The 22,724-nt window shown below is 39.8% G+C and overlaps 1 protein-coding gene across 1 annotated transcript; it reads right to left on the reverse strand.

The window, feature by feature from the left end:
* Positions 1-5,659: 5,659 nt before the first annotated feature.
* LOC147888553 (tropinone reductase homolog At2g30670-like) lies at positions 5,660-7,057 on the reverse strand. Its single transcript, XM_087392852.1, has 5 exons — positions 6,910-7,057; positions 6,588-6,795; positions 6,257-6,479; positions 6,057-6,163; positions 5,660-5,952 (listed from the first exon to the last, which is right to left on the reverse strand). Exons 1-5 carry the CDS (start codon positions 6,999-7,001, stop codon positions 5,779-5,781), a joined length of 804 nt encoding a protein of 267 aa, XP_087248978.1. The 5' UTR covers positions 7,002-7,057; the 3' UTR covers positions 5,660-5,778.
* Positions 7,058-22,724: the final 15,667 nt, after the last annotated feature.

Genomic DNA, 22,724 nt, shown 5'->3' on the forward strand with positions numbered 1-22,724 from the left:
TCATGCGCCACTTGTGGATGTATGGGGAGGAGCCGGAACCAGTACCCCCCGTTGGTGTTACACATGTTGATGGACCATCGGTAAGTCAAAGCTATTAAAGTTCGCAATCTTATTGTATACCAGGAAATAGAAGATCTTATATTTACATGAAATCTTAAAACAGGATGAGGAGGGTGATGAGAGTACACATATACCTACTCACTTTCAGCAAGACTATAGTCTCTCGGATGATGACGAGGGTATGGTCGACATGATGGATTCCATTTTTAGGGGCACTACATCCCACGTACACATGATGTCAGAGTCTAAGGTCAAAATGCAAGAGTTGCAATCAACACAATTGTACGAGGGTGCTAGGATGTCTAAACTACGTGCTTGTCTCTCAATCTTGAATCTACAAGTACAGTATGGGTGGTCGGATACAAGTGTCTTGGCCTTAATGAGGTTAGCATTTTGACCTCTCTGCCATCCACCACAACCTCTTTGGCTCCCCCTGCCTCTAAAGTTACCACGTCCTCCTCCATAGGACTGGTTTTCTTAAATTTGCTGCATATTCTAATTTTTGCCACGGCCTTCAGATCGGCCTGCTCTACCTCTACCTCTACCTCTTCTAGCATTTGAGTAGAAGACAGTTTCTTTTGAAGTTCCTCCTGAAGAAGATGTACCACCATTTCTTTGCTCTTCAGAAATTAGAAGAGCAATCAACTCCTCAAAATCAGGAAAATTCTCATGGACGGCAATGGATGTATGAAAATGTGCATAATCCTTTCCTAGAACATTCAAGGTCATAGAAACTAAATCATCATCTTCCATTGGCGACCCAATAGAAGCAAGTGCATCTGCAATCTTCTTCACCTTCATGTGGTAGTCATTGATGCTCATATTTTCTCTCTACACATTATGCAACTCTTGCTTGAGCTATAGTTTCCTGGCTTGTGTATTTGTGCTATACATTTTTGTCAAAGTATCCCACACCTCCTTCGATGTGCTTGCATCCTGAATATGCACAATCATAAAATCTGAAATACTAATAGACAGCCATTACATAACTTTTCTAGCTCTCTCATGCTAGCCTTTAAATTCCTATAACTCCTGTTGATTGGGACTTGTTCTTGTTCATCTCTAGTAATGAACTCCCAATAGCTTTTTCCCTTAAGGAAATTCATCATTCTAAACTTCCATGCTTGGAAGTTATTCTTGTCAAGCTTTTCAATGACTATCTATGAAAGAGCATCAGACGCCATTATAAAACATTGCAAAAATATTCTCACAAGGGCAAAGTTGCAAAACTGACGAAAGTGGTATTTGACCACATAGTCACTTCCTAGTGATGATTTTGCATTAACAGGAGATAAGAATGATTTTGTCACTCCCAATATCTCTGCACATAGGCATACAATGCAACTTTTGTGGCAACTTTTCACCGACCTGTGGAACAGTGGTCACACAACAAAAATAGGGCACTTTTCTAAGTGCTTGTGAAAAACTTCTGCCACCAAAACGAGCCTTGAAATGGCCTATAATCAAAAAAATAATGTCAACACTAATCCTCTTACCAAGACATTGGGAACTTGGTTTGCTTTCTTGAGCTCCTTACTCTGAAGAGAGTATGAGAGAAGTAAGAAGTCTCACTTGCAGCTTTCTCACATACACAATGGGGGAATACCACTTCAACACACGGATCCTATTACGATGTTTAAGTACTGACATTTAGCATGCGCAGGGCGCTAATCATCGGTATGAAAAGCAGATCCCATAAAGCATCGCTATACAGTGACTTTCGGCAAATGTTGCTATATAGCGACTATTACAAAAGTCGCTATATAGCGACTTTTAAGTATCGCTATATAGCGACACTGAGATACTATTTTATAGCTACGTTTTTCAGAGAGGTTTTTTACTCATATAGGCCTTAAAAGTTAGTTTTTTCCAATGACAAATTTTTTTAAATTTTCATACATGTTTGATCTTTTGAGAGAATAAAAATATGAGAGCATGTACATCAAGCCTTTGAAGCTCATATATTCATGTCCAAGTTTGAGATGAAAAAAATCAATGAAGAGCATTTACATCAACTGTTTCATCTTGAGCCAAGTCTAAGGCGCCAAACAAGTCTATCTCCAACTCTATACCGAGTTGATCTGCTATATCATCATCGTACTCTACCATTGTATGTTCACCTAAAAGTACTTTATCATCTTCTTCAATAACGTTTGGTGATTCTTGATGATCGTTGTCTTCTTCTTCAATATCATGATCTCCATCTTCCTCCCATGCGATGTCATTATGCGCATCTTCCTCTTGGCTCATATTGTGATCTTCATCTTCTTCGCTAGATTCATCAAGATCAATTGGATCCGGCATTGGTAGTGGCATCTCCATATCCACATCCCTATCTTCAAAAATTTGCTTACTTCATGGTGCAACTTGGATCACGTACCACCATCTTGGATCAGAACGATCCGGATGAAAAACCACCTATATTGAAGATGGGTGCCAAATGTTGTGAATTATATATATGAAATTATGCTCAAATACATGTATCAATGGATCTTTAAAAATGAAAGCTTCGATTAATTAAATCATTAGTATGCACTTGCTCATAGTGCTCGGGAAGAACAAAAGTATCACTTTCATCGGTCCAATGTTTGGTGGAGTCTATTGCATAATCATCATTACGCTAATGCATCACAATTATCGGTACACTAATTCTATAGCTTAGAATACCTGTAAGACCTTGTGCCAATCATGGGACTTGAGCCCACTAAGCTTATTGTCCTTTTGAAAATGCTTCTTTCAAGCAACGCATGTACCCTATCAATGCTTGAAAAGAAGCAATATCTGCCTTGACTGCTGCCTCCTCCCTCGTAGAGAGTATCCACGTTGCTTTCAGGGGGGAAACTTTTCCTGAAGCATGCACTTGGGGCCACAAATGAGACATCCTATTCATAGCATGCAAGTCTTCTCGCACTCCTCTCAAGTCTTTAGAACCAACCAAGTGTGCCCAAATAGTAGCCCCCACATTCTTGAAGATATGCATGGGATCCAAGACATGATTGATTTGTAACTGACCTTAATAAGGAAGCTCGTGCTTCTAGTCTTTCTTTGTCTTACAAATCTCTTCAAAGTTTTCATAAACCGCTCGAGAAAAAACATCCATTGACTATGAATGGTACCTGCAATAGCCACCTCATCAACTATGTGCACAAGCAAGTGGACTTGAGTTGTCATAATGCTCGAGGGAAAGTGCTTCTCAAGCAAGCATACGGCTTCGATGGATTCCACCCTAGCCTTCTCAATGCTCGATATGGAGATCTCTTTTTGAGATATCCACCTATTTCGCATGTCCATGTAAGATATTTTCATAATCAGTCTACATATTAATCAGCTTAAATTGAAGAAAATACAATCAATGTATTTGATAGTAAGCATATAACCTCACAATACCACAGATCTTGAATATAGCATTTCTATTATCTTCTTGTAAGCACCCTTTTATTGTAATTGGGAGGATGAACTATCAAAGCAACAAAGAAGTCATGTCAATATTTCCTACCAGTATATCTCTCCTCTAGCATCATGCCATGTATTGCTGCAGTGGGATTCCTGTTCATTATGTAGACTACTGTAGCAACTGCTTCAACCCAGTAATAATCTGGCAGGTCTTTTTTGTTGAGCATGGCATGAGATACCTCTCCAATATGTCTGTTTTTCCTTTCTGTAAGTCCATCTTGCTGTGGGGTATGACCGCATGAATACTGTTGCTTATGCCATGCTCTTGCAAGAACCTCTTGAAATATCATCATGCTTGATTTTCATAGGTTAAGGACAAAAAATGAGATTTGGTAAAAGAAAGAAGACTCACCTCTTCTCTTTTTGGTATTTCTCTTCCTCCTCTTTCTCCTTGTTTGTAGGCTTATGCTTGTTGAGATATCGAGCTCCACTCATGATATGCCAGGGTGACCGCTGTGCATTTATGTCATCGACTTGTTAGCTGCAGATAAAGATGGTACACTGCCCATGAATAATAGCTGGATGACAGCTATCTTTATGTTCTCTAGTTAGTGGCTCAGTTAATATGCCATCTTAGTTAGCTGAGTTTGGTTTGAGACCCACATATAAGGTTCACCTATTCTTTTGTATGTAGAGTTCTTTTGGCTTTCACAACTAAGAAGAGGAAAACTCTTTTAAGCCTCCACCTTTGTGTATATTCCCCCATTGTGTATGTGAGAAAGCTACAAGTGAGACTCCTTCCTTCTGTCCCACTCTCTTCACATGGTATCAGAGCTCGGTTCGAGTTTCTTCCACCCTCTATGGCAATTAAGAGAGGACGCATGTTATGTTATCCTTTCTAATTCCAAGGAAACATAAAGTCAAAAATCCAAATGTTTATATGGAGCCTTTGATTGATGAAGTGGAGGTACTTTGGAGAAGTATCGAGGTGCATGACATGAGCAAGCCTCCCTCGTCACAATACTTCAACTGTGAAGTAGTCTTGATGTGGACGATGCATGACTTCCCAGGCTATGGCGAGTGTTCAAGTAAGCATTGAACTTTTAATTATGAGTGGGCAATTGATGTGGCACCACCCTAAACCCACCCTGCTTATGTAATTGCACCTGTTGTTTAGGTCTCACTACATCAGGTTACCATGCATGTCCTATCTCTAGTCCTTCGCAAATTGCTTCACAGGCAGACGCCTTGAATAAGGTCATCTATGGATAACTATAGTGTGCTTTCTACAGGCGCATTCTCTTAGATTAATAAACTATGATGATGTAATTTGTAATTGCATCAGCATATTTGTTATCATAAACTATTCCAAGGTTAAAAAAATAACATATCACCTACATAACTGAGACATAACTATTCAAAAGATTTTGATTTACACATTGTTCATGAATCTTTCATACCAAATGGTTGGATAAAAATATATAGCTATGTAGGAATGAGAGAAATCCAAATTTTACGTAAAAAGTAAATATTAAAGACTTGTTCAATGTCCCAAAAAACTCTATTTAATCAATTTTCTCGAAATGAAAAAGTGATATCTTCAAATAAGAAGTATAAGTAATAGAATAAACTATGAGTTTTTCAATTACATGCAAAATCTAACTTGCATAACTTCAAAATAATTATTTTTCAACAAATTCAAAAATGGTGAAAATAAAAAATTATGCATCAAGAAGGTGTCAAAGATCTATGACACATAAGACATTAAATATTAAAAAAGTGAAAAACGTAGATTTAAAGATACAACAGCAACTCAAAGATCTAAAGAAAGTTACAACTTTGATTTCAAAACAACGATCAAAGTTGCTATTAGCAGCCAAAAAAAGTAAAAATAAAATTGTAAAGTATTAAGAGGATTAGATAAATATGTATAAGCACTTAGTAGATTATCAAAACAATAGAATCAATGATCTTGAAAGTACAGTTCAAGATGTATAAATTAATACTTTCAAGATATATAAATTAACTCTCTAGGACAATAAATTCAAACAATGGAATATATATGGAAGTGTTTGAAATTTATTATTATGAAAAAATGTAAATTTCATAAGAATTAGAACTAATTTGTTCTTTAATCATTAAAATAATTTTTTAGAAGAAACAATTATGATCACATGATCATAAATTTTTCCAACGTGGCTTGCCGGGGGTTTTACACTAGTTTTTTTGTTTTAACCAAACGTTTCAAAACGTTGAATATAAATAGTGCTTGCTGAGACTGTATGAGTTAATCGCAAAAGTTGCAAAAGCGATGTCGTAAGACCATCAGGAAAAGGCAGGGCGAATTGCGGTTCCACCGTCAACCACCAGCATGGAACCCATGACGAAGGATGAACAAGGCATGCACAAGAACGCCACAGCTGCAGCCACCTCTTGGGGCTCTCCTGTTCGCCCCAATGGAATGTCTTTCACAATCTTCTCCGACTGCCCGGCTAACACCTGCATGACATCATCTCCGTACTCAGCACATCAGCAATCTGATAATCAAAAGAAACGAGAAAACGGAGAAAGAAAGCCTTCGAAACTAATGGTGCGTGCATCACCTCAGCCGCGAGCTCCGTTGCTATGACTCCCGGAGCCACGGCGTTCACCAAGATGCCATCCTTGACCCACTCCACTGCCAGCGCCCTGGTCAACTGATTCATCCCGGCTGCAAAATCATGCACTGGCATTTAGTTCATTCAACTATTCGTCGAGTACCGGGATCCCAGTGACAGAGGGAGAGGAGAACTGCGAAGGGTACCTTTTGCGAGTTGATATACTGTACAAGGGATTGCAGCGGTAATGAAACTGCCGACGGAGCTGATGAACACCATTCGTCCTCTCTCGGAAGCCTTTAGCAAAGAATGGCTGAGCTGCGATAAGTGGAAAGCGGATTCCAAGTTTGTTGCCATGACGAAATCATAATCTTCTTTCGGGACATCTGTGGTTGGCTTTGGGTTGGTAGTTCCGCCCACGTTGTGAACCTGCGGTCAGTATTGAACAGCATAAACTTACAAGAACATTGCATGTTTGAGAGCTCCCAAATTAAGCAGAGCTTGTGCGTGAGGATCTAGCGCTAAGAGGTAGCCTACCAGAATATCCAACTTCCCGTCGAAATGCCTAGAAACTTCTTGTACCAGTTGGATGCGTGACTCGGCTGAAGTTGCATCGCAAATTGAACCCTCTACAGCAAATCCAGCGTCTTTCCATTCCTTTAGGCGTTCTTCCATATGAGCTGCTGTGCGGGCACAGGTATACACTGATGCTCCCAGACCGGCCAGCTCCTCCACTATGGCCTTCCTGCGGGATGGCAATGCAACGGATGAGCTGAGCTGCAACACAGCAAGGTTCTTTTCCTGACGCACCGTATAACCGCAAACAAGAAGTCAGAAAAGAAAGTGCGTGTGGGGTTACCCAATGCCTCGAGTACCACCAGTAACCAGTGCTGTGCGCCCTTGCAAGCTCCAACGAGCTGACAGAGAAGATGAGAAAGGACGGCTATCCATGATGAACAGGTCTCTACTGTATTGAATGCATGATGCAGCTAAATACCGGTCATTTAATGTGAATCAACCACGAAAAAGTATGAAGAGTGGAAGACACGGAATCAAACAAAGAGTTTCTTCTTCTGATGTCACGCATGACCATGTAAATAAGAGCCGTGCGGATGTCGAATGTTCCACCAGCATGAAACTCGTGGAATCGTGGATGTAGAGTCACTTTTTTTTTTCTCGAAAAGCTACGATTATAATAAATTGGAAGAAAAGAAAAAGATTACAGCGCTGCCCGGAAGCATAGTTAACAACCCCAACATGCTGGGGGGATTACCAAAAAGAGAAGTCCTATTCAAAAGGGAGGTGCAATTGTCTCTCATCTCAAGAGGATTTTGCTAGCACAGTCTACAACAAACTTAAGATCTGATTTTTGAGTAGTGACAGGGCTACGAGGATTTCTTCTTGTTTGACCCGATTCTCCTCCATATGAGCCAGCTTGGGATCTTGTTCTTTGTACGTGTGGCATTTCATCTTCTGCTCCAGGGCCTGCATCTTCTTCCTCACGTCTTTGAAAGAGGACTTGTTCAATCTGCTTACAAATGTCATGGATTAGAGGATGCAGCATATCTTTATGAGTACCTTGAAAGAGCATTTTGTTATGGCTAATCCAAACATTCCACAAGCAGGGTGCTCTTACACTATTCCAAAGAGTTGTTGGCAATCCATAGATTTCTCCTAGGAGTTCCTTAGCTGAAATAGAAGAAGGATGGATGGAAGACATGAGTTTGTTAAACCAATTTAGTACAGGAATGTTAAAGTTGCATCCCATAAACAAATGTTGGAGAGATTCATTTTCAGTTTTGCAGCGGCAACATTTACCATCTCCCTTTCCTATCCTTAAAGCCCTCATGGAGGTCCACATAGCATGATGTAAGATTAACCAAAGCAGGCAAGACTTTTTGGGGCTGATGTCCCTTTTTCAGTAGTTGCTGAACCTAAATTCCCATTGTCTTACATTCCAATTGATTTTCCATCGTCTATTAAGTTTAAATTGAAGACTATAATTCAATTGATGAAGACTAGGCCCGGGGAGGGGGAGAAGCTGACTCCCTTGTTGCCATTTAAAAGACTGAATTTTGAATTCTCCTTTGAAGTGGATCCTTGCTGCCCTAGAGGAGCCCTAGAGTCCCAAAGGTCTATCCTTTCCTACACAAGAAGATACTCAAAGTTAGACAGTTTGAATAGAATTTTAAGACTCCTTTTATCCTTCCATCTCCTATTGGCATAGTCCCATATGTGCCCCCAGAGCCGAATGCCCTTCTTGTGCAGTTTATAAGCATGTTTCAGATCTCCAGAGAAGAAGTTCTAAAGTTGAGAGCTGAACCAAACAGAGTCGAAGTGGGCCCATGAGCAAATGTGATTGGAGTATCTTTTGACGATAAGTTGCTCTTTGAACTTGTTCCAAGAGTTCCAAATCCCCTTCACCAACTAGGAGCCTTTCGGAGTGATTTTGAGAGGGCTGCAGATGAGGGGGATAGTGTCCAAATTTTTCTAGGTAGGGCAATCCTTCAGTCTAAAGTCCATGTTGTGCCTATGGAGCAAAGGGGATCAGTTGTCATTAGGGGAGAGAAGACTTCTGATGACCCATTTAGCCTCCATTTAGCAGCCATCCTGTTAGATAGCTCACAAAGATTAGGGATCCCAAGGCCTCCCTTCTCTTTGGGAGTGGTGCAGAATTCCCAGACCACTTTGGGAAGTTTGTAGATGCTCCTGTCTCCACACCACAAGAAGTTCCTGCACAATCTATTAAAGGACTTTAGGTCAGCATTAGAAGGCCTCTAATAGGAGAGGAAATATATGGTTGTAGGAATCACTGTGTTTGAGGACCACAACTCTAGAGGCCATGTTGAATTGCATCCCTTTCCACTTATCGAGCTTGGCTTTCAGCTTGTCAAGGACCCACTCCCATCTTTGGTGTATGGAGACACCAAATCCCATCGGGATACCAAGGAGCCTAAAGATATCACCACCCCTAATCATTTTGCAACCCTGCTGCAGGAGCCAGTCAAGGGGGAGTTTGTTCATAGTATTGATTCCAGTCTTGGAATGGTTAACTTGGCTGCCACTGGCCAAACAGAAAGTTCCCAAAAAATCCTAGAAAGAGCGATTGATTGGTCATCGTTATGGATGTGAGCATTGGTATCATCAACAAAAAGATGCAGGCAGAGGTCAATGGGGCTACCAAGAATGGCAATTCCTTTTAGGGTGCCTTGGTCCATCTTTTCCTGGACAAGCCAACCAAGGGCATCAGTAGAGATGGCAAAGAGGAGGGGGGTTAAAGGGTAGCCCTGCCTGATGGATCTCTTGAGAGGGAAGGGGTCAGACAAAGAACCATTAATGGAAACTCTAGATCTTGCATTGCCAAATAGAACCACGACAAATTTAATAAATTTTCTTCACAAGCCCATGTCATGAAGGGATTGAAAGACAAAATCCCAGTCCAACCTATCATAAGCCTTGCAAAGTCAACCTTAAAAAACATAAAGTCTTGGTTGGTAGACTGGGCATGCTCAATACTCTCCCACATGCTGATGATTGCATCAAGAATGTACCTTCCCTTGATAAACCCCTTCTGTTCCTTTCGGATCTAGGAGTTTAAGTGGTTGGAGAGTCTCAGAGCAAAGGCTTTGGCATATATCTTGTAAGCAGTGTTAAGACAAGTAATTGGTCTCCAGTTATTAAGAAGGTGTTTTTCTTCTCTTTTATGAATAATCTTGATGACTCCCTCGTTAACAGAAAGAGGGAGAGAGCCATACTTGAGGGACTCATTCCACACCATTTGAAAGGGGAGAAGTGATACAATCCCGAAGGGTTTGGAAGAATTCGTTCAGAAGGCCATCAGGGCCCAAACTTTTGCCTTTTTTTAGTAGGTCAATGGTGTACTTTATTTCAGTTTCGGAGAGGTCCCAGTTGAGAATGTTGTTCAGCTCCTCTGGGACAAAATCTTTTCTACAGTGGGCTATAGTAGCCCGGGCCCTGGTCTTCTCAAGAGAGTAACAAGGATCACTACTCAAAATTTTAGAGAAATAGCTTCTTATGTACTCTTTATTCTCCTCTTGGGAAGAGATGAAGAGACCATCTTTTTTCTGCATAAGGGGAAGGAGGTCTCTTCTAGACTTATGTTTAAGGGTCCAAAACATCTCATTCAAGGGTCTATCGGCTTTACCAACCCAACAATTCCTAGTGTACTTCTTAATTTGGTTGCCCTCAATAAGCTCTTCCCTTTTGAGATCAGCCTTGGCTTGAAGGATGTCAAAGAGGGCTTCTCGATCTCCAGCAAGCATTCTAGTTTCAAGGGTTTTGAGGGAGTCATACTTGGCTTTCTTCCTGAGCTACCTAATTTGTTGGATAGATCTTTTAGTCTCTCTCAGGAACTGCTGGGTTGATTTCACAGCACAAGCCCATGCTTGGGAGGGAGAAAAGGGAGCTTCAAATTAGGAGGGCCAAATCTTCTCAATCTGACTTGCTGGTGAGTTCATTTCTAACCTATTGCGTACGCAAGAAGTTCTAAGAATCAAGTTTTTATAAATTTGAATTTTTTTTCAAATCCGATCCTTTTCTCAAAAACTTGTATGTACACAACAACTTAAAAAACCATTTTTGCATTAAATCTTTTTTCCCACAAATTTTCCTCTTTACCTTAAACTCTCACAACCTATTTTCAAAAATTTCTCTCCTAACCTATTCTATTAGAAATTTCTCTCTCAACCTCAAAACCACTCAAACCTCCCTACCTATTGCGTACGCAACAACTTCAAAACAAAATTTAATCATAAATCTCTCCAAAAAAAAAAAAAACAATCTATTACAAATTTCTCTCTCAACCTCAAAACCACTCAAACCTCCCTACCTATTGTGTATGCAACAACTTCAAAACAAAATTTAATCATAAATCTCTCCAAAAAACTCCTCCAAAAAAAAAAACAATCTATTATAAATTTCTCTCTCAACCTCAAAACCACTCAAACCCTACCTATTGCGTACGCAACAACTTCAAAACAAAATTTAATCATAAATCTCTCCAAAAAACTCATCAACAAAACAAAACAATTTATTACAAATTTCTCTCTCAAGCTCAAAACCACTCCAACCTCCCTACCTATTGCATACGCAACAACTTCAAAACAAAATTTAATCATAAATCTCTCCAAAAAACTTCTCCAAAAAAAAAAACAATCTATTACACATTTCTCTCTCAACCTCAAAACCACTCAAACCTCCCTACCTATTGCGTATGCAACAACTTCAAAACAAAATTTAATCATAAATCTCTCCAAAAAACTCTTCTCACGACACTTTATTACAAATTTCTCTCTCAATCTCAAAACCACTTAAACGTCCCTACCTATTGCATATGCAACAACTTTAAAACAAAATTCTCATGACACTTTATAAATATAAGAAATCCATTTATAATATTTTTACTCCATAGTATAATAAATTTTTATTAACTAATGTTAAAATATAATTTTGCTAAAAATATATATTATTAATCTATAAATTAATATAAATATTATATAATTATTATATAAATATATTAACTATAGAAAATTTAACTTGAAAGGGAGGTCTTCTAGCATATGTGCTTTATATAATACTTACTCTTAAAACAATGAACAATTAGTGAATATATTGCATTCTATATATTATTAACTTAAAAACTAATATAAATATAAATTAATTATTATATAAATTCTAATAAATATATAAATAATTAATATTATACATTAATAACATTTAAAATTATGTAGATTATATACTAATAATCTTTCAATTTTAAAAAGTAGTCAATAAAAGATTTGAAGCGGCCCATCGGCCGTGCAGCGGGGGCGGGGATCTTCCCCCGTCCACCGTGCGGGCAGCCCCCCTCCTCCGTGCCTAAATATTATGATCACATAGTTACCACTTTGAAAAATCTTCCTAATCCTAATCTTGAAGGTATTATCTCTGCTCTCCAAGAAGAAGAAAGGCATATGGAGCTCAGGAAAGGCAATGACACTGTTTATGCTGTAAAAGTCCAGAAGGGCAAGTTTACCCCTTGCAATCACTGTGGAAAGACAAATCACCTTTCAAAGGACTGCTTCAAAATTAATCCATGCAAACACTGTGGCAAGAACAACCATCATGAGAAGTTTCGCAGAGCCAAAGCAAAGACAGAAAATGCAAATCTACTTTCAGTTGATGAGCCTCCAAGATCTCTCTTTTTATGTCAAGGTCCTCCAAAATGAATGAAAATAAACTATTGTGTTTTTTGTGTTTTGTAAACACCTCTAGTCACCTTATGATGTAGGCCATGTGTATGTTTTGCTCCATGGTACCTCCTGCAGACATTGTGTGCATGTACATGCAGGGGAGATAACCATTGGAAGGTCTTTTTGTATCCCTTTGTTTACCTTTCACCCATGGGAACCCTTGCTAGCATAAGAACCTAGCCATAGATTTATCCTTGACCACCATGAGATGGCATGAGAAACTATGATACTAGATGTATCCTTGACATAGCCTGAGGCATTCCCTTGAGGGGGGGTTTGATGGGATATCTCAAGGTGTATGCCTCAGGCACACCTTGGTTTCTCTGTGTGAGTGCTAGAGGCACAGTTAGGTGCCCACAAGCACAATTAGGTGGTGGAGAGCCACATAGGATGATTGAGAGAATCTAGGAGTAGATTGAGGAGATGATTGTGGAGCTCTGAAGTCATTAGTGATGTCAGTGAACATGTATGAGGTGCCTACTTTAAAAGGACCTCACTCTTCTTCATTCTATAATGCAAGTATTCTGAGTTTGTGTCCACTCTTTCCTTTCCTTTTAGTTTACCAACAATGCAAGCACACAGAACACTCTAGAACCAAGACAAAATTGTTCCAAAGACATACTTTCATGATATCAAGAAAACTTATTTTGAGGGGGAAAAAGTAGAGATGTTATCTTGCTCCAGAGAAGTTTTAGCAATTGGCAACTTTAAGGGCTATGCTCAGAGTTTTCTTTGTATAGTGGAGATAATTAAGTTGACTAGTGCAGGTGTCATTCAAAATGCAATGGATAGTACTTCAAAATTAGACGTCCATAATACTACGTCTCAACTACAAGTTCATAGTACTTGTAAATGGGGGTTAGCTTTCTTGAAATCAAGTTTGCCCAAGACAGTTTCCTTCAATGTCATGGAAGACACAACAGAATATTATCAGAAGAAAAAGACTATAACACAAATGGGATCCAAATTGATAAGAAGCTATAGTAGTAATCAAGAGTATCAAAGTGGCATGCTCACAGGTATTGAGGACATTATAGTAACAGATGTTGATGTAGAAAAGGTTTCTTGTGTTGCAAGTGACTCAAATATATTCACTGGTATAGAAGACTTGTCTTGTGTTGCAAGTGACTCGAATAGGCTCACTGGTATAGAAGACTTGTCATGTGTTGCAAGTGACTCGAACAGGATCACTGATATAGAAGACTTATCTTGTGTTGCAAGCGACTCGACCAAGCTCACTGGTATAGAGTGCTGCAAGTGACTCAAACATGCTTATTGATATAGAAGAATTGTCCTATGTTGAGAATAATAAGATGGGACTACAAAGAAAAATACATGCAAAGATCGATGGGATAAGTGATGCAATAATAGGAATTGATGATATTAGTGACAATGATCATGATGTTACCACTCGAACACAAGGCAAAAGGGCCAGAGAATCTGAGACTCGTCATGTTGTTCGTAATATTGTTGCTAGCATGCCAGAGAATATAGATGGGAGAATCTTGAGTAACGAAGGAGAAATAGTTCAACCACAAAATTCAAGAGGCATTGGCAACAAATTGACATCAATGAACATGTCTACCAAATTGCCATTTCCAAGATATTATAAGGTATCAAATAATTCTCAATCCCACATAGCATTTGATTATAAAGATGAAGATTCAAGGGAAATGGATTCGAGGTTTGATGGTCTTACAACTAGAAAATGCAAGACACTATTTACAAAAAGAAAGTATGTGAGTGTGAAGAGGCAAAGAATCATGGCATCAATTCCAGAACCAAAGAGACATGTGATGCTATCTGAGGAGAATATGGAAAGGATGCTTATGCGAGTTTGTTGCAAGAGACTTTGCATTAGAAAAGTTGGGAAAGATGATTGTGCAGCCATAGGCCTTGGTATTTGGAGTAAGACAACACCTAATATACATAACTATCTTCTTCAAGAGTTTTCATGCTTTCTTCATCAAGGCACTAATCACGATTTGAGCACAAGACACTGTAAACCTAGATTGAAACCCATGGTTAATGGGAGACCCATTTGCAATCGAGGATATCGATGGTTAACTGGACTATCACATGGCACATACTGGACCATCTAGGCAGAGGTGAAAGAAAAAGTTATTCATACAATTCATGGAAATACCTACAAGCTTAAATGCCATGGAAGCACTATAAATGCAACCGCAACATTAAAGCAAGTTCTTGAAGACCATGCATTACCACAGCCTCATCTTCAACAAACAATGCTAGATGGATGTGTCGAATGCCAACAACATCTTCCTTTGGAAATGAAAAAGAAGGTCATCCTAGAAACTATCAATAAAACTTTACAAGACAGAGATGAGAGCATGATTTCACGATCAACCTTGTACGAAATTTGGCGTAGAGATTTTTGCCATGTCAAGACACCATCAAAGCAAAGGATGTCAAAATGTAAGACATGTGATGAATAAAAAATGCCATTAAACATAGTAAATGTGAGCAGCAGCGAGGAAGATATATCCATTTACGTCATGTGCAGGATGCTCGAAAGTTGTATGCTTCTTGGAGAGAGGAAGCTATTTCACATGTCGATAAGTCCATGTGCATCAGCATTGATGGCATGGACCAGAATACAACCACTTTGCCATGATATAGACGTATCCCACCGGCATTGGAGGGCAAACATGGACTAAAAACACACTTGTGTGGAGTATTAGTACATGGATACCGAATCTTTTGTGATGTATGGATTGATAGTTTGCATGACCATGATAGTAACCAGGTTGTTACATTAATCATGAAAGCAATACGAAAGGTCAGAGATGCTCACGAATGTTTGCCTAACACATTGTGAATACAAGCTGATAATTGTTGGAGAGAGAACAATAATAAATATATATTTGCTTTATGCTCTATGCTAGTTGATTTGAAAATATTTGAAGAAGTGGAAGTTGGATTTCTTTTTGTCATCCATACACATGAAGACATAGATCAAATCTTCAGTGTTATCTCTGGTGAGTTGAAGGCAATGGATGTTTTGACAATGGAGGATATGCTATTTCAAATTGGGAAAAAAATTGGAGGTTCTCGCAAGGAAGAATCAGAAGTGGCTATCTTAGAGAGGATGGTAGATTGGAGAGCATTCATAGAGCCACATTTACAAACAGTAGATGATGCCCTAATAGGACACACAAATCCACACTACTTTCAGTTTCACATCACTACTACACACGCATTCTATTGCGACGTTTACGTACCGACGATTAGCGCCCGCTTAGCGTTAATCGTCGGTATAAAAATCGGGTGTCGTAAATCGTCGCTATATAGCGACTTTTAATAAGCGTCGCTATATAGCGACATTACTAAAAGTCGCTATATAGCGACTTTCAAAAGTCGCTATATAGCGACGTTAGTAAAAGTCGCTATATAGCGACTTTTAAAGGTCGCTATATAGCGACACTGAGACACTAAATTATAGCGACGTTTTACAGAGAGTTTTTTTTTTTTTTTTAGCCTTAAAATTTATTTTCTTCCAATGACAAAATTTTTTAAATTTTCATACATGTTTGAGCTCATAGAGAATTAAAAAATGAGAGCATGTACATCAAGCCTTTGAAGCTCATATATTCATGTCCAAGTTTGAGATGAGAAAAATCAAATTAAATAAGAGCATTTATATCAACTGTTTCATCTTGAGCCAAGTCTAAGGCGCCAAGCAAGTCTATCTCCAACTCTATACCGAGTTGATCTCCTATATCATCATCGTACTCTAGCATCGTACGTTCACCTAAAAGTATTTGATCATCTTCTTCAATTAAGCTTAAGTGTGGTGATTGATCTTGACGATTGTTGTCTTCCTCATCAATATCGTGATCTCCATCCTCCTCCCGTGCGATGTCATTATGCGCATCTTCCTCTTGCCTCATATGGTGATCTACATCTTCTTCGCTAGATTCATCAATTGGATCCGGCATTGGTAGTGGCATCTCCATATCCACATCTCGATCTTCAAAAATCTGCTTACTTCGTGGTGCAACTTGGATCACGTACCACCATCTTGGATCAGAACGATCCGGATGAAAAACCACCTATATTGAAGATGAAAAATCATGTGCCAAATGTCGTCAATTATATATATATCAATGGACTTAAAAAACGAAAGCTTCGACTAATTAAATCATTAGTATGCACCTGCTCACAGTGCTCGGGAAGAACAAAAGTATCACTTTCATCGGTCCAATGTTTGGTGGAGTCTATTGCAAAGAGACCGCTACCATCTTTTCTCACAGTTGCATGGGGACCGTTGTAAGTAGTTCTAAACCATTTTACATCAAGAATGAAAATAGTAAATCGTCTGAAATCAATTTCATAGATGTCGCGTATGGTTCCACACTAATCCAACTGTGAGGAGAGAAGATTGGTATCCGAAGCACTTGCTCGGCTATCTTGTGTGAAGTTAGCCATGACTCCACAATCATACGTGACTCTCTTTGAATCGATGCATTCTATGCGAAAATGTCGTCCATATGACCATAATGCACTGTACTTTTTGTACTGTAAAAGAGCATCATTAAAACAATGAAGATGCACCTATTTTATAGCATATATTGCCACAAATAATTACTTAATTACATCAAGAGATAAGAAACTTACATGCACCATACATCCAGATGATAACTCCCGCTCGCGCTCGTTTATTGTCTCTCCATCACGTTCGGCTTTACGTATAGCTAGTTGTAGCCAATCAAGTGACATGTGAGTAGGGAGAAGAGCCAGATCTTGTGGATATGGTTGTGATCGCCTGTACATTACTCTGAATCTCGTCCTTGCATTTATTCTTTCTGCTTTGGCCACTTCATATCTCTCAATCCACTTCTGCATCTCAGGGCTATTGAGGATACAAAACTTATTGAATTTCTCCATTTGCTCTTCGCTCATCTTTCTTTCAATCCCTTTTCCTTGGGGGACCTCGCCAATGATGCGATCATCATCCTTGTTGTGCCAAGCTTGCGGCATATCAGGATCCGTGGATGCAAGAAACTCTGTGATATATACTAATGACTCTTGCACAAGCCATCCCTCTGCCATGCTTGCTTCTGGTCTTGCTCTTTGTCTTACAAACCCCTTTAAAGTTTTCATAAACCGCTCGAGAAAAAACATCCATCGATTATGAACGGTACCTGCTATAGCCACCTCATCAACTATGTGCACAAGCAAGTGGACTTGAGTTGTCATAATGCTTGAGGGAAAGTTCTTCTCAAGCAAGCATACGGCTTCGATGGATTCCACCCTAGCCTTCTCGATGCTCGATATAGAGATCTCTTTTTGAGATATCCACCTATTTCACATGTCCATGCATATGTAAGATATTTGAGATATCCACCTATTTCACATGTCCATGAAGAAAATACATAATGCGAATTGATAGTAAGCATACCTCACAATACCACAGATCTTGAATATAGCATTTCTAACATCTTCTTGTAAGCACCCTTTTATTGTAATTGATTGCAACTCTCGCATTTTCACCTCAGACTCTGACATCACGTGTACGTGGGATGTAGTGCCCCTAAAAATGGAATCCATCATGTCGACCATACCCTCGTCGTCATCTGGGAGACTATAGTCTTGTTGAAAGTGAGAAGGTATATGTGTACCCTCGTCACCCTCATCATCCTGTCATAAGCTCATTCGTGTAAATAGAAGATCTTCTAATTCCGGGTATACAATAAGATTGCGAACTTAAATAGCTTTGACTTACCGATGATCCATCAACATGTGCAACACCAATGGGGGGTACTGGTTCCGGCTCCTCCCCATACATCCGCAAGTGGCGCATGATAATACGACGTTGATGTCGTACTTCTCGCTTGCAATGAGTGCAATGACAATATAACCTCTCCGTAAGCCACTTTGTGCTCCCGGGCGTTGGCGCATCATCGGATGAGCTTCCACTCGTCCCTTCCATCTACACTTATAAAACCAAAACATAAGCATGAAGAGGAGATGTACACAATTATGAGCATAGCATGTTTAATTTGAGCTTCTCTTGAGGCTATATAAAAAGAATGACATCGCTATATAGTAAGGATTGAAACAAAAAATCCTATATAGTAAGGCTATGTAGTAAGAGGAGATATTGACAATTATAGGCATAGCATGTTTGAGCTTCACAAGAGGCCACATTAAAAAATAAACAGTAAGTGTCGCTATATAGCGACGCTCTGTTCCTTCGCTATATAGCGACGATTTTAATTTAAAGCGTCGCTATATAGCGACGTTTTAAATTAAAAACGTCGCTATATAGCGACGAATAAGCGTCGCTATATAGCGATGCTGTGGGTTAAAACCCGAAATGCCGAAACCCGCGGCGTTTTGCTCAAAGCTTTCCTAATCTCTCAAGTAAGCTCTCCAAAATCTCCTCCCACCTATTTTCACTGACCTCCTATCTATTCCAAGCAACCTCCTACCCTATTTCCCACTCCTCACCCTTCTCCTACCTCTTGTGCACCCTCTCTCTCCTTTTTCCCTCTTTGGTTTCCAGAAAGAAAGTTCTTCAAAAGGTGAGTTTCTTTCAACAATGTAGGTTGTTTGTTTGTTAGCTTTGGTTTTGTGAGTGTTTCTACTTGTATTGCTAAAGTTTTAAACTAGTTTTCATGCTTGATTAGAAAGGATTCAAACAAAAAACGAAATTTCAAGAAAGAAAGAAAGAAACTCACCTCTTCTTCCTGTATTTCTCTTCCTTCTCTTCCTTCTCTTCTCCTCAATCTCCTCCTTTCCTTGTCTCCTCAATCTTCTCTTTCCTTGTCTCCTTTCAAGAAGTTGCTTTTGTGATCTCCTCTTTCCACTAACATCTTATTTGAAAAAATGGGTTGTTTTCTCTCTTTTGTAGGGCCAGTCCACTACACCGAGCGGGACATACTCTCTCTTTTGTGGGCCCAGTCCACTACACCGAGCGGGACATACTTTTACAGGTAAGTGCTTCCTCTTCTTTCCATTTAAGCTTTTTGTTATTTGCATTGGCCTGCAGCTAGCGCCTTAAGCGCTAGCTGCAGTGATGGGCGTAGGAACCCTCTCTTCCCCCTTCTCTTTTTCTCATTTTCCCCCTTCTCTTTTTTCCATCTTCTCTTATTCTCTCTTTCCCCCTTCTCTCTTTCCCCCTCTCTCTTTTCCCTTCTCTCTTTCCTTTCCCCCTTATTCTCTATTTCCGCATCCCTCTTATTCTCTTATGCTTATGCTTCTCTCATTCCCCCTTCTCTATTTCCCCCTTCTCTCATTCGCATAAGCTCTTTTTCCGCAAGAGCTTATGCGGAAATAGAGAATGAGAGAAGCATATGCTTCTCTCATTCTCTTTTTCTGCACAAGCTCCTTCTCTTTTTCCGCATGACCATAAGCATGAGCTTATGCTTATGCTTATGCATAAGCATAAGCATAAGCATAAGCATAAGCTCATGCTTATGCTCATTCATGAGCATGAGCTTATGTGTAAGTTTTCGCATAAGCTCCTTCTCTCATTCCGCATAAGCTCCTTCTCTATTTTCGCATGAGCATAAGCTCATGCTTATGCTCATTCATGAGCATGAGCTTATGCGTAAGTTTCCGCATAAGCTTATGCGGAAATAGAGAATGAGAGAAGCTTATGCTTCTCTCATTCTCTTTTTTCGCATAAGCTCCTTCTCTCATTCCGCATAAGCTCCTTCTCTATTTCCGCATGAGCATAACCATGAGCTTATGCTCATTCATGAGCATGAGCTTATGCGTAAGTTTCCGATTAAGCTTATGTGGAAATAGAGAATGAGAGAAGCTTATGCTTCTCTCATTCTCTTTTTCCGCATAAGCTCCTTCTCTCATTCCGCATAAGCTCCTTCTCTATTTCCGCATGAGCATAAGCATGAGCTTATGCTTATGCTTATGCATAAGCATAAGCATAAGCTCATGCTTATGCTCATTCATGAGCATGAGCTTATGCGTAAGTTTCCGCAAGAGCTTATGCGAAAATAGAGAATGAGAGAAGCATATGCTTCTCTCATTCTCTTTTTCCGCATAAGCTCCTTCTCTCATTCCGCATAAGCTCCTTCTCTATTTCCGCATGAGCATGAGCTTATGCGTAAGTTTCCGCATAAGCTTATGCGGAAATAGAGAATGAGAGAAGCTTATGCTTCTCTCATTCTCTTTTTCCACATAAGCTCCTTCTCTCATTCCGCATAAGCTCCTTCTCTATTTCCGCATGAGCATAAGCATGAGCTTATGCTCATTCATGAGCATGAGCTTATGCGTAAGTTTCCGATTAAGCTTATGCGGAAATAGAGAATGAGAGAAGCTTATGCTTCTCTCATTCTCTTTTTCCGCATAAGCTCCTTCTCTATTTCCGCATGAGCATAAGCATGAGCTTAATAAGCATAAGCATAAGCTCATGCTTATGCTCATTCATGAGCATGAGCTTATGCGTAAGTTTCCGCAAGAGCTTATGCGGAAATAGAGAATGAGAGAAGCATATGCTTCTCTCATTCTCTTTTTCCGCATAAGCTCCTTCTCTCATTCTGCATAAGCTCCTTCTCTATTTTCGCATGAGCATAAGCATGAGCTTATGCTTATGCTTATGCATAAGCATAAGCATAAGCTCATGCTTATGCTCATTCATGAGCATGAGCTTATGCGTAAGTTTCCGCAAGAGCTTATGCGGAAATAGAGAATGAGAGAAGCATATGCTTCTCTCATTCTCTTTTTCCGCATAAGCGCCTTCTCTCATTCCGCATAAGCTCCTTCTCTATTTCCGCATGAGCATAAGCATGAGCTTATGCTTATGCTTATGCATAAGCATAAGCATAAGTATAAGCATAAGCTCATGCTTATGCTCATGCATGAGCATGAGCTTATGCGCAAGTTTCCGCAAGAGCTTATGCGCAAGTTTCCGCAAGTTTCCGCAAGCATAAGCATAAGCATAAGCATAAGCTCATGCTTATGCTCATGCATGAGCATGAGCTTATGCGCAAGTTTCCGCAAGAGCTTATCCGCAAGTTTCCGCAAGTTTCCGCTCATGCATGAGCATGAGCTTATGCGCAAGTTTCCGCAAGAGCTTATGCGCAAGTTTCCGCAAGTTTGCGCAAGTTTCCGCATGAGCTCCTTCTCTTTTTCCGCATAAGCTCCTTCTCTTTTTCCGCATGAGCATAAGCATGAGCTTATGCTTATGCTTATGCATAAGCATAAGCATAAGCTCATGCTTATGCTCATTCATGAGCATGAGCTTATGCATAAGTTTCCGCAAGAGCTTATGCGGAAATAGAGAATGAGAGAAGCATATGCTTGTCTCATTCTCTTTTTCTGCATAATCTCCTTCTCTCATTCCGCATAAGCTCCTTCTCTATTTCTGCATGAGCATAAGCATGAGCTTATGCTCATTCATGAGCATGAGCTTATGCGTAAGTTTCCGATTAAGCTTATGCGGAAATAGAGAATGAGAGAAGCTTATGCTTCTCTCATTCTCTTTTTCCGCATAAGCTCCTTCTCTCATTCCGCATAAGCTCCTTCTCTATTTCCGCATGAGCATAAGCATGAGCTTATGCTTATGCTTATGCATAAGCATAAGCATAAGCTCATGCTTATGCTCATTCATGAGCATGAGCTTATGCGTAAGTTTCCGCAAGAGCTTATGCGGAAATAGAGAATGAGAGAAGCATATGCTTCTCTCATTCTCTTTTTCCGCATATGCTCCTTCTCTCATTCCGCATAAGCTCCTTCTCTATTTCTGCATGAGCATAAGCATGAGCTTATGCTTATGCTTATGCATAAGCATAAGCATAAGCATACGCATAAGCTCATGCTTATTCTCATGCATGAGCATGAGCTTATGCGCAAGTTTCCGCAAGTTTCCGCAAGTTTCCGCAAGCATAAGCATAAGCTCATGCTTATGCTCATGCATGAGCATGAGCTTATGCGCAAGTTTTCGCAAGAGCTTATCTGCAAGTTTCCGCAAGTTTCCGCATGCTTATGCTCATGCATGAGCATGAGCTTATGCGCCAGTTTCCGCAAGAGCTTATGCGCAAGTTTCCGCAAGTTTCCGCATGAGCTCCTTCTCTTTTTCCGCATAAGCTCCTTCTCTTTTTCCGCATGAGCATAAGCATGAGCTTATGCTTATGCTTATGCATAAGCATAAGCATAAGTTGATGCTTATGCTCATTCATGAGCATGAGCTTATGCGTAAGTTTCCGCAAGAGCTTATGCGAAAATAGAGAATGAGAGAAGCATATGCTTCTCTCATTCTCTTTTTCCGCATAAGCTCCTTCTCTCATTCCGCATAAGCTCCTTCTCTATTTCCGCATGAGCATAAGCATGAGCTTATGCTTATGCTTATGCATGAGCATGAGCTTATGCTCATGCTTATGCTCATGCATGAGCATGAGCTTATGCTCATGCTTATGCTCATGCATGAGCATGAGCT

Source organism: Dipteris shenzhenensis, chromosome 21 (genome assembly GCF_047967505.1).
Source record: "Dipteris shenzhenensis isolate YYH24624 ecotype China chromosome 21, Dip_SZ_1.0, whole genome shotgun sequence".
In the NCBI taxonomy this organism is placed as follows: Eukaryota; Viridiplantae; Streptophyta; class Polypodiopsida; order Gleicheniales; family Dipteridaceae; genus Dipteris; species Dipteris shenzhenensis.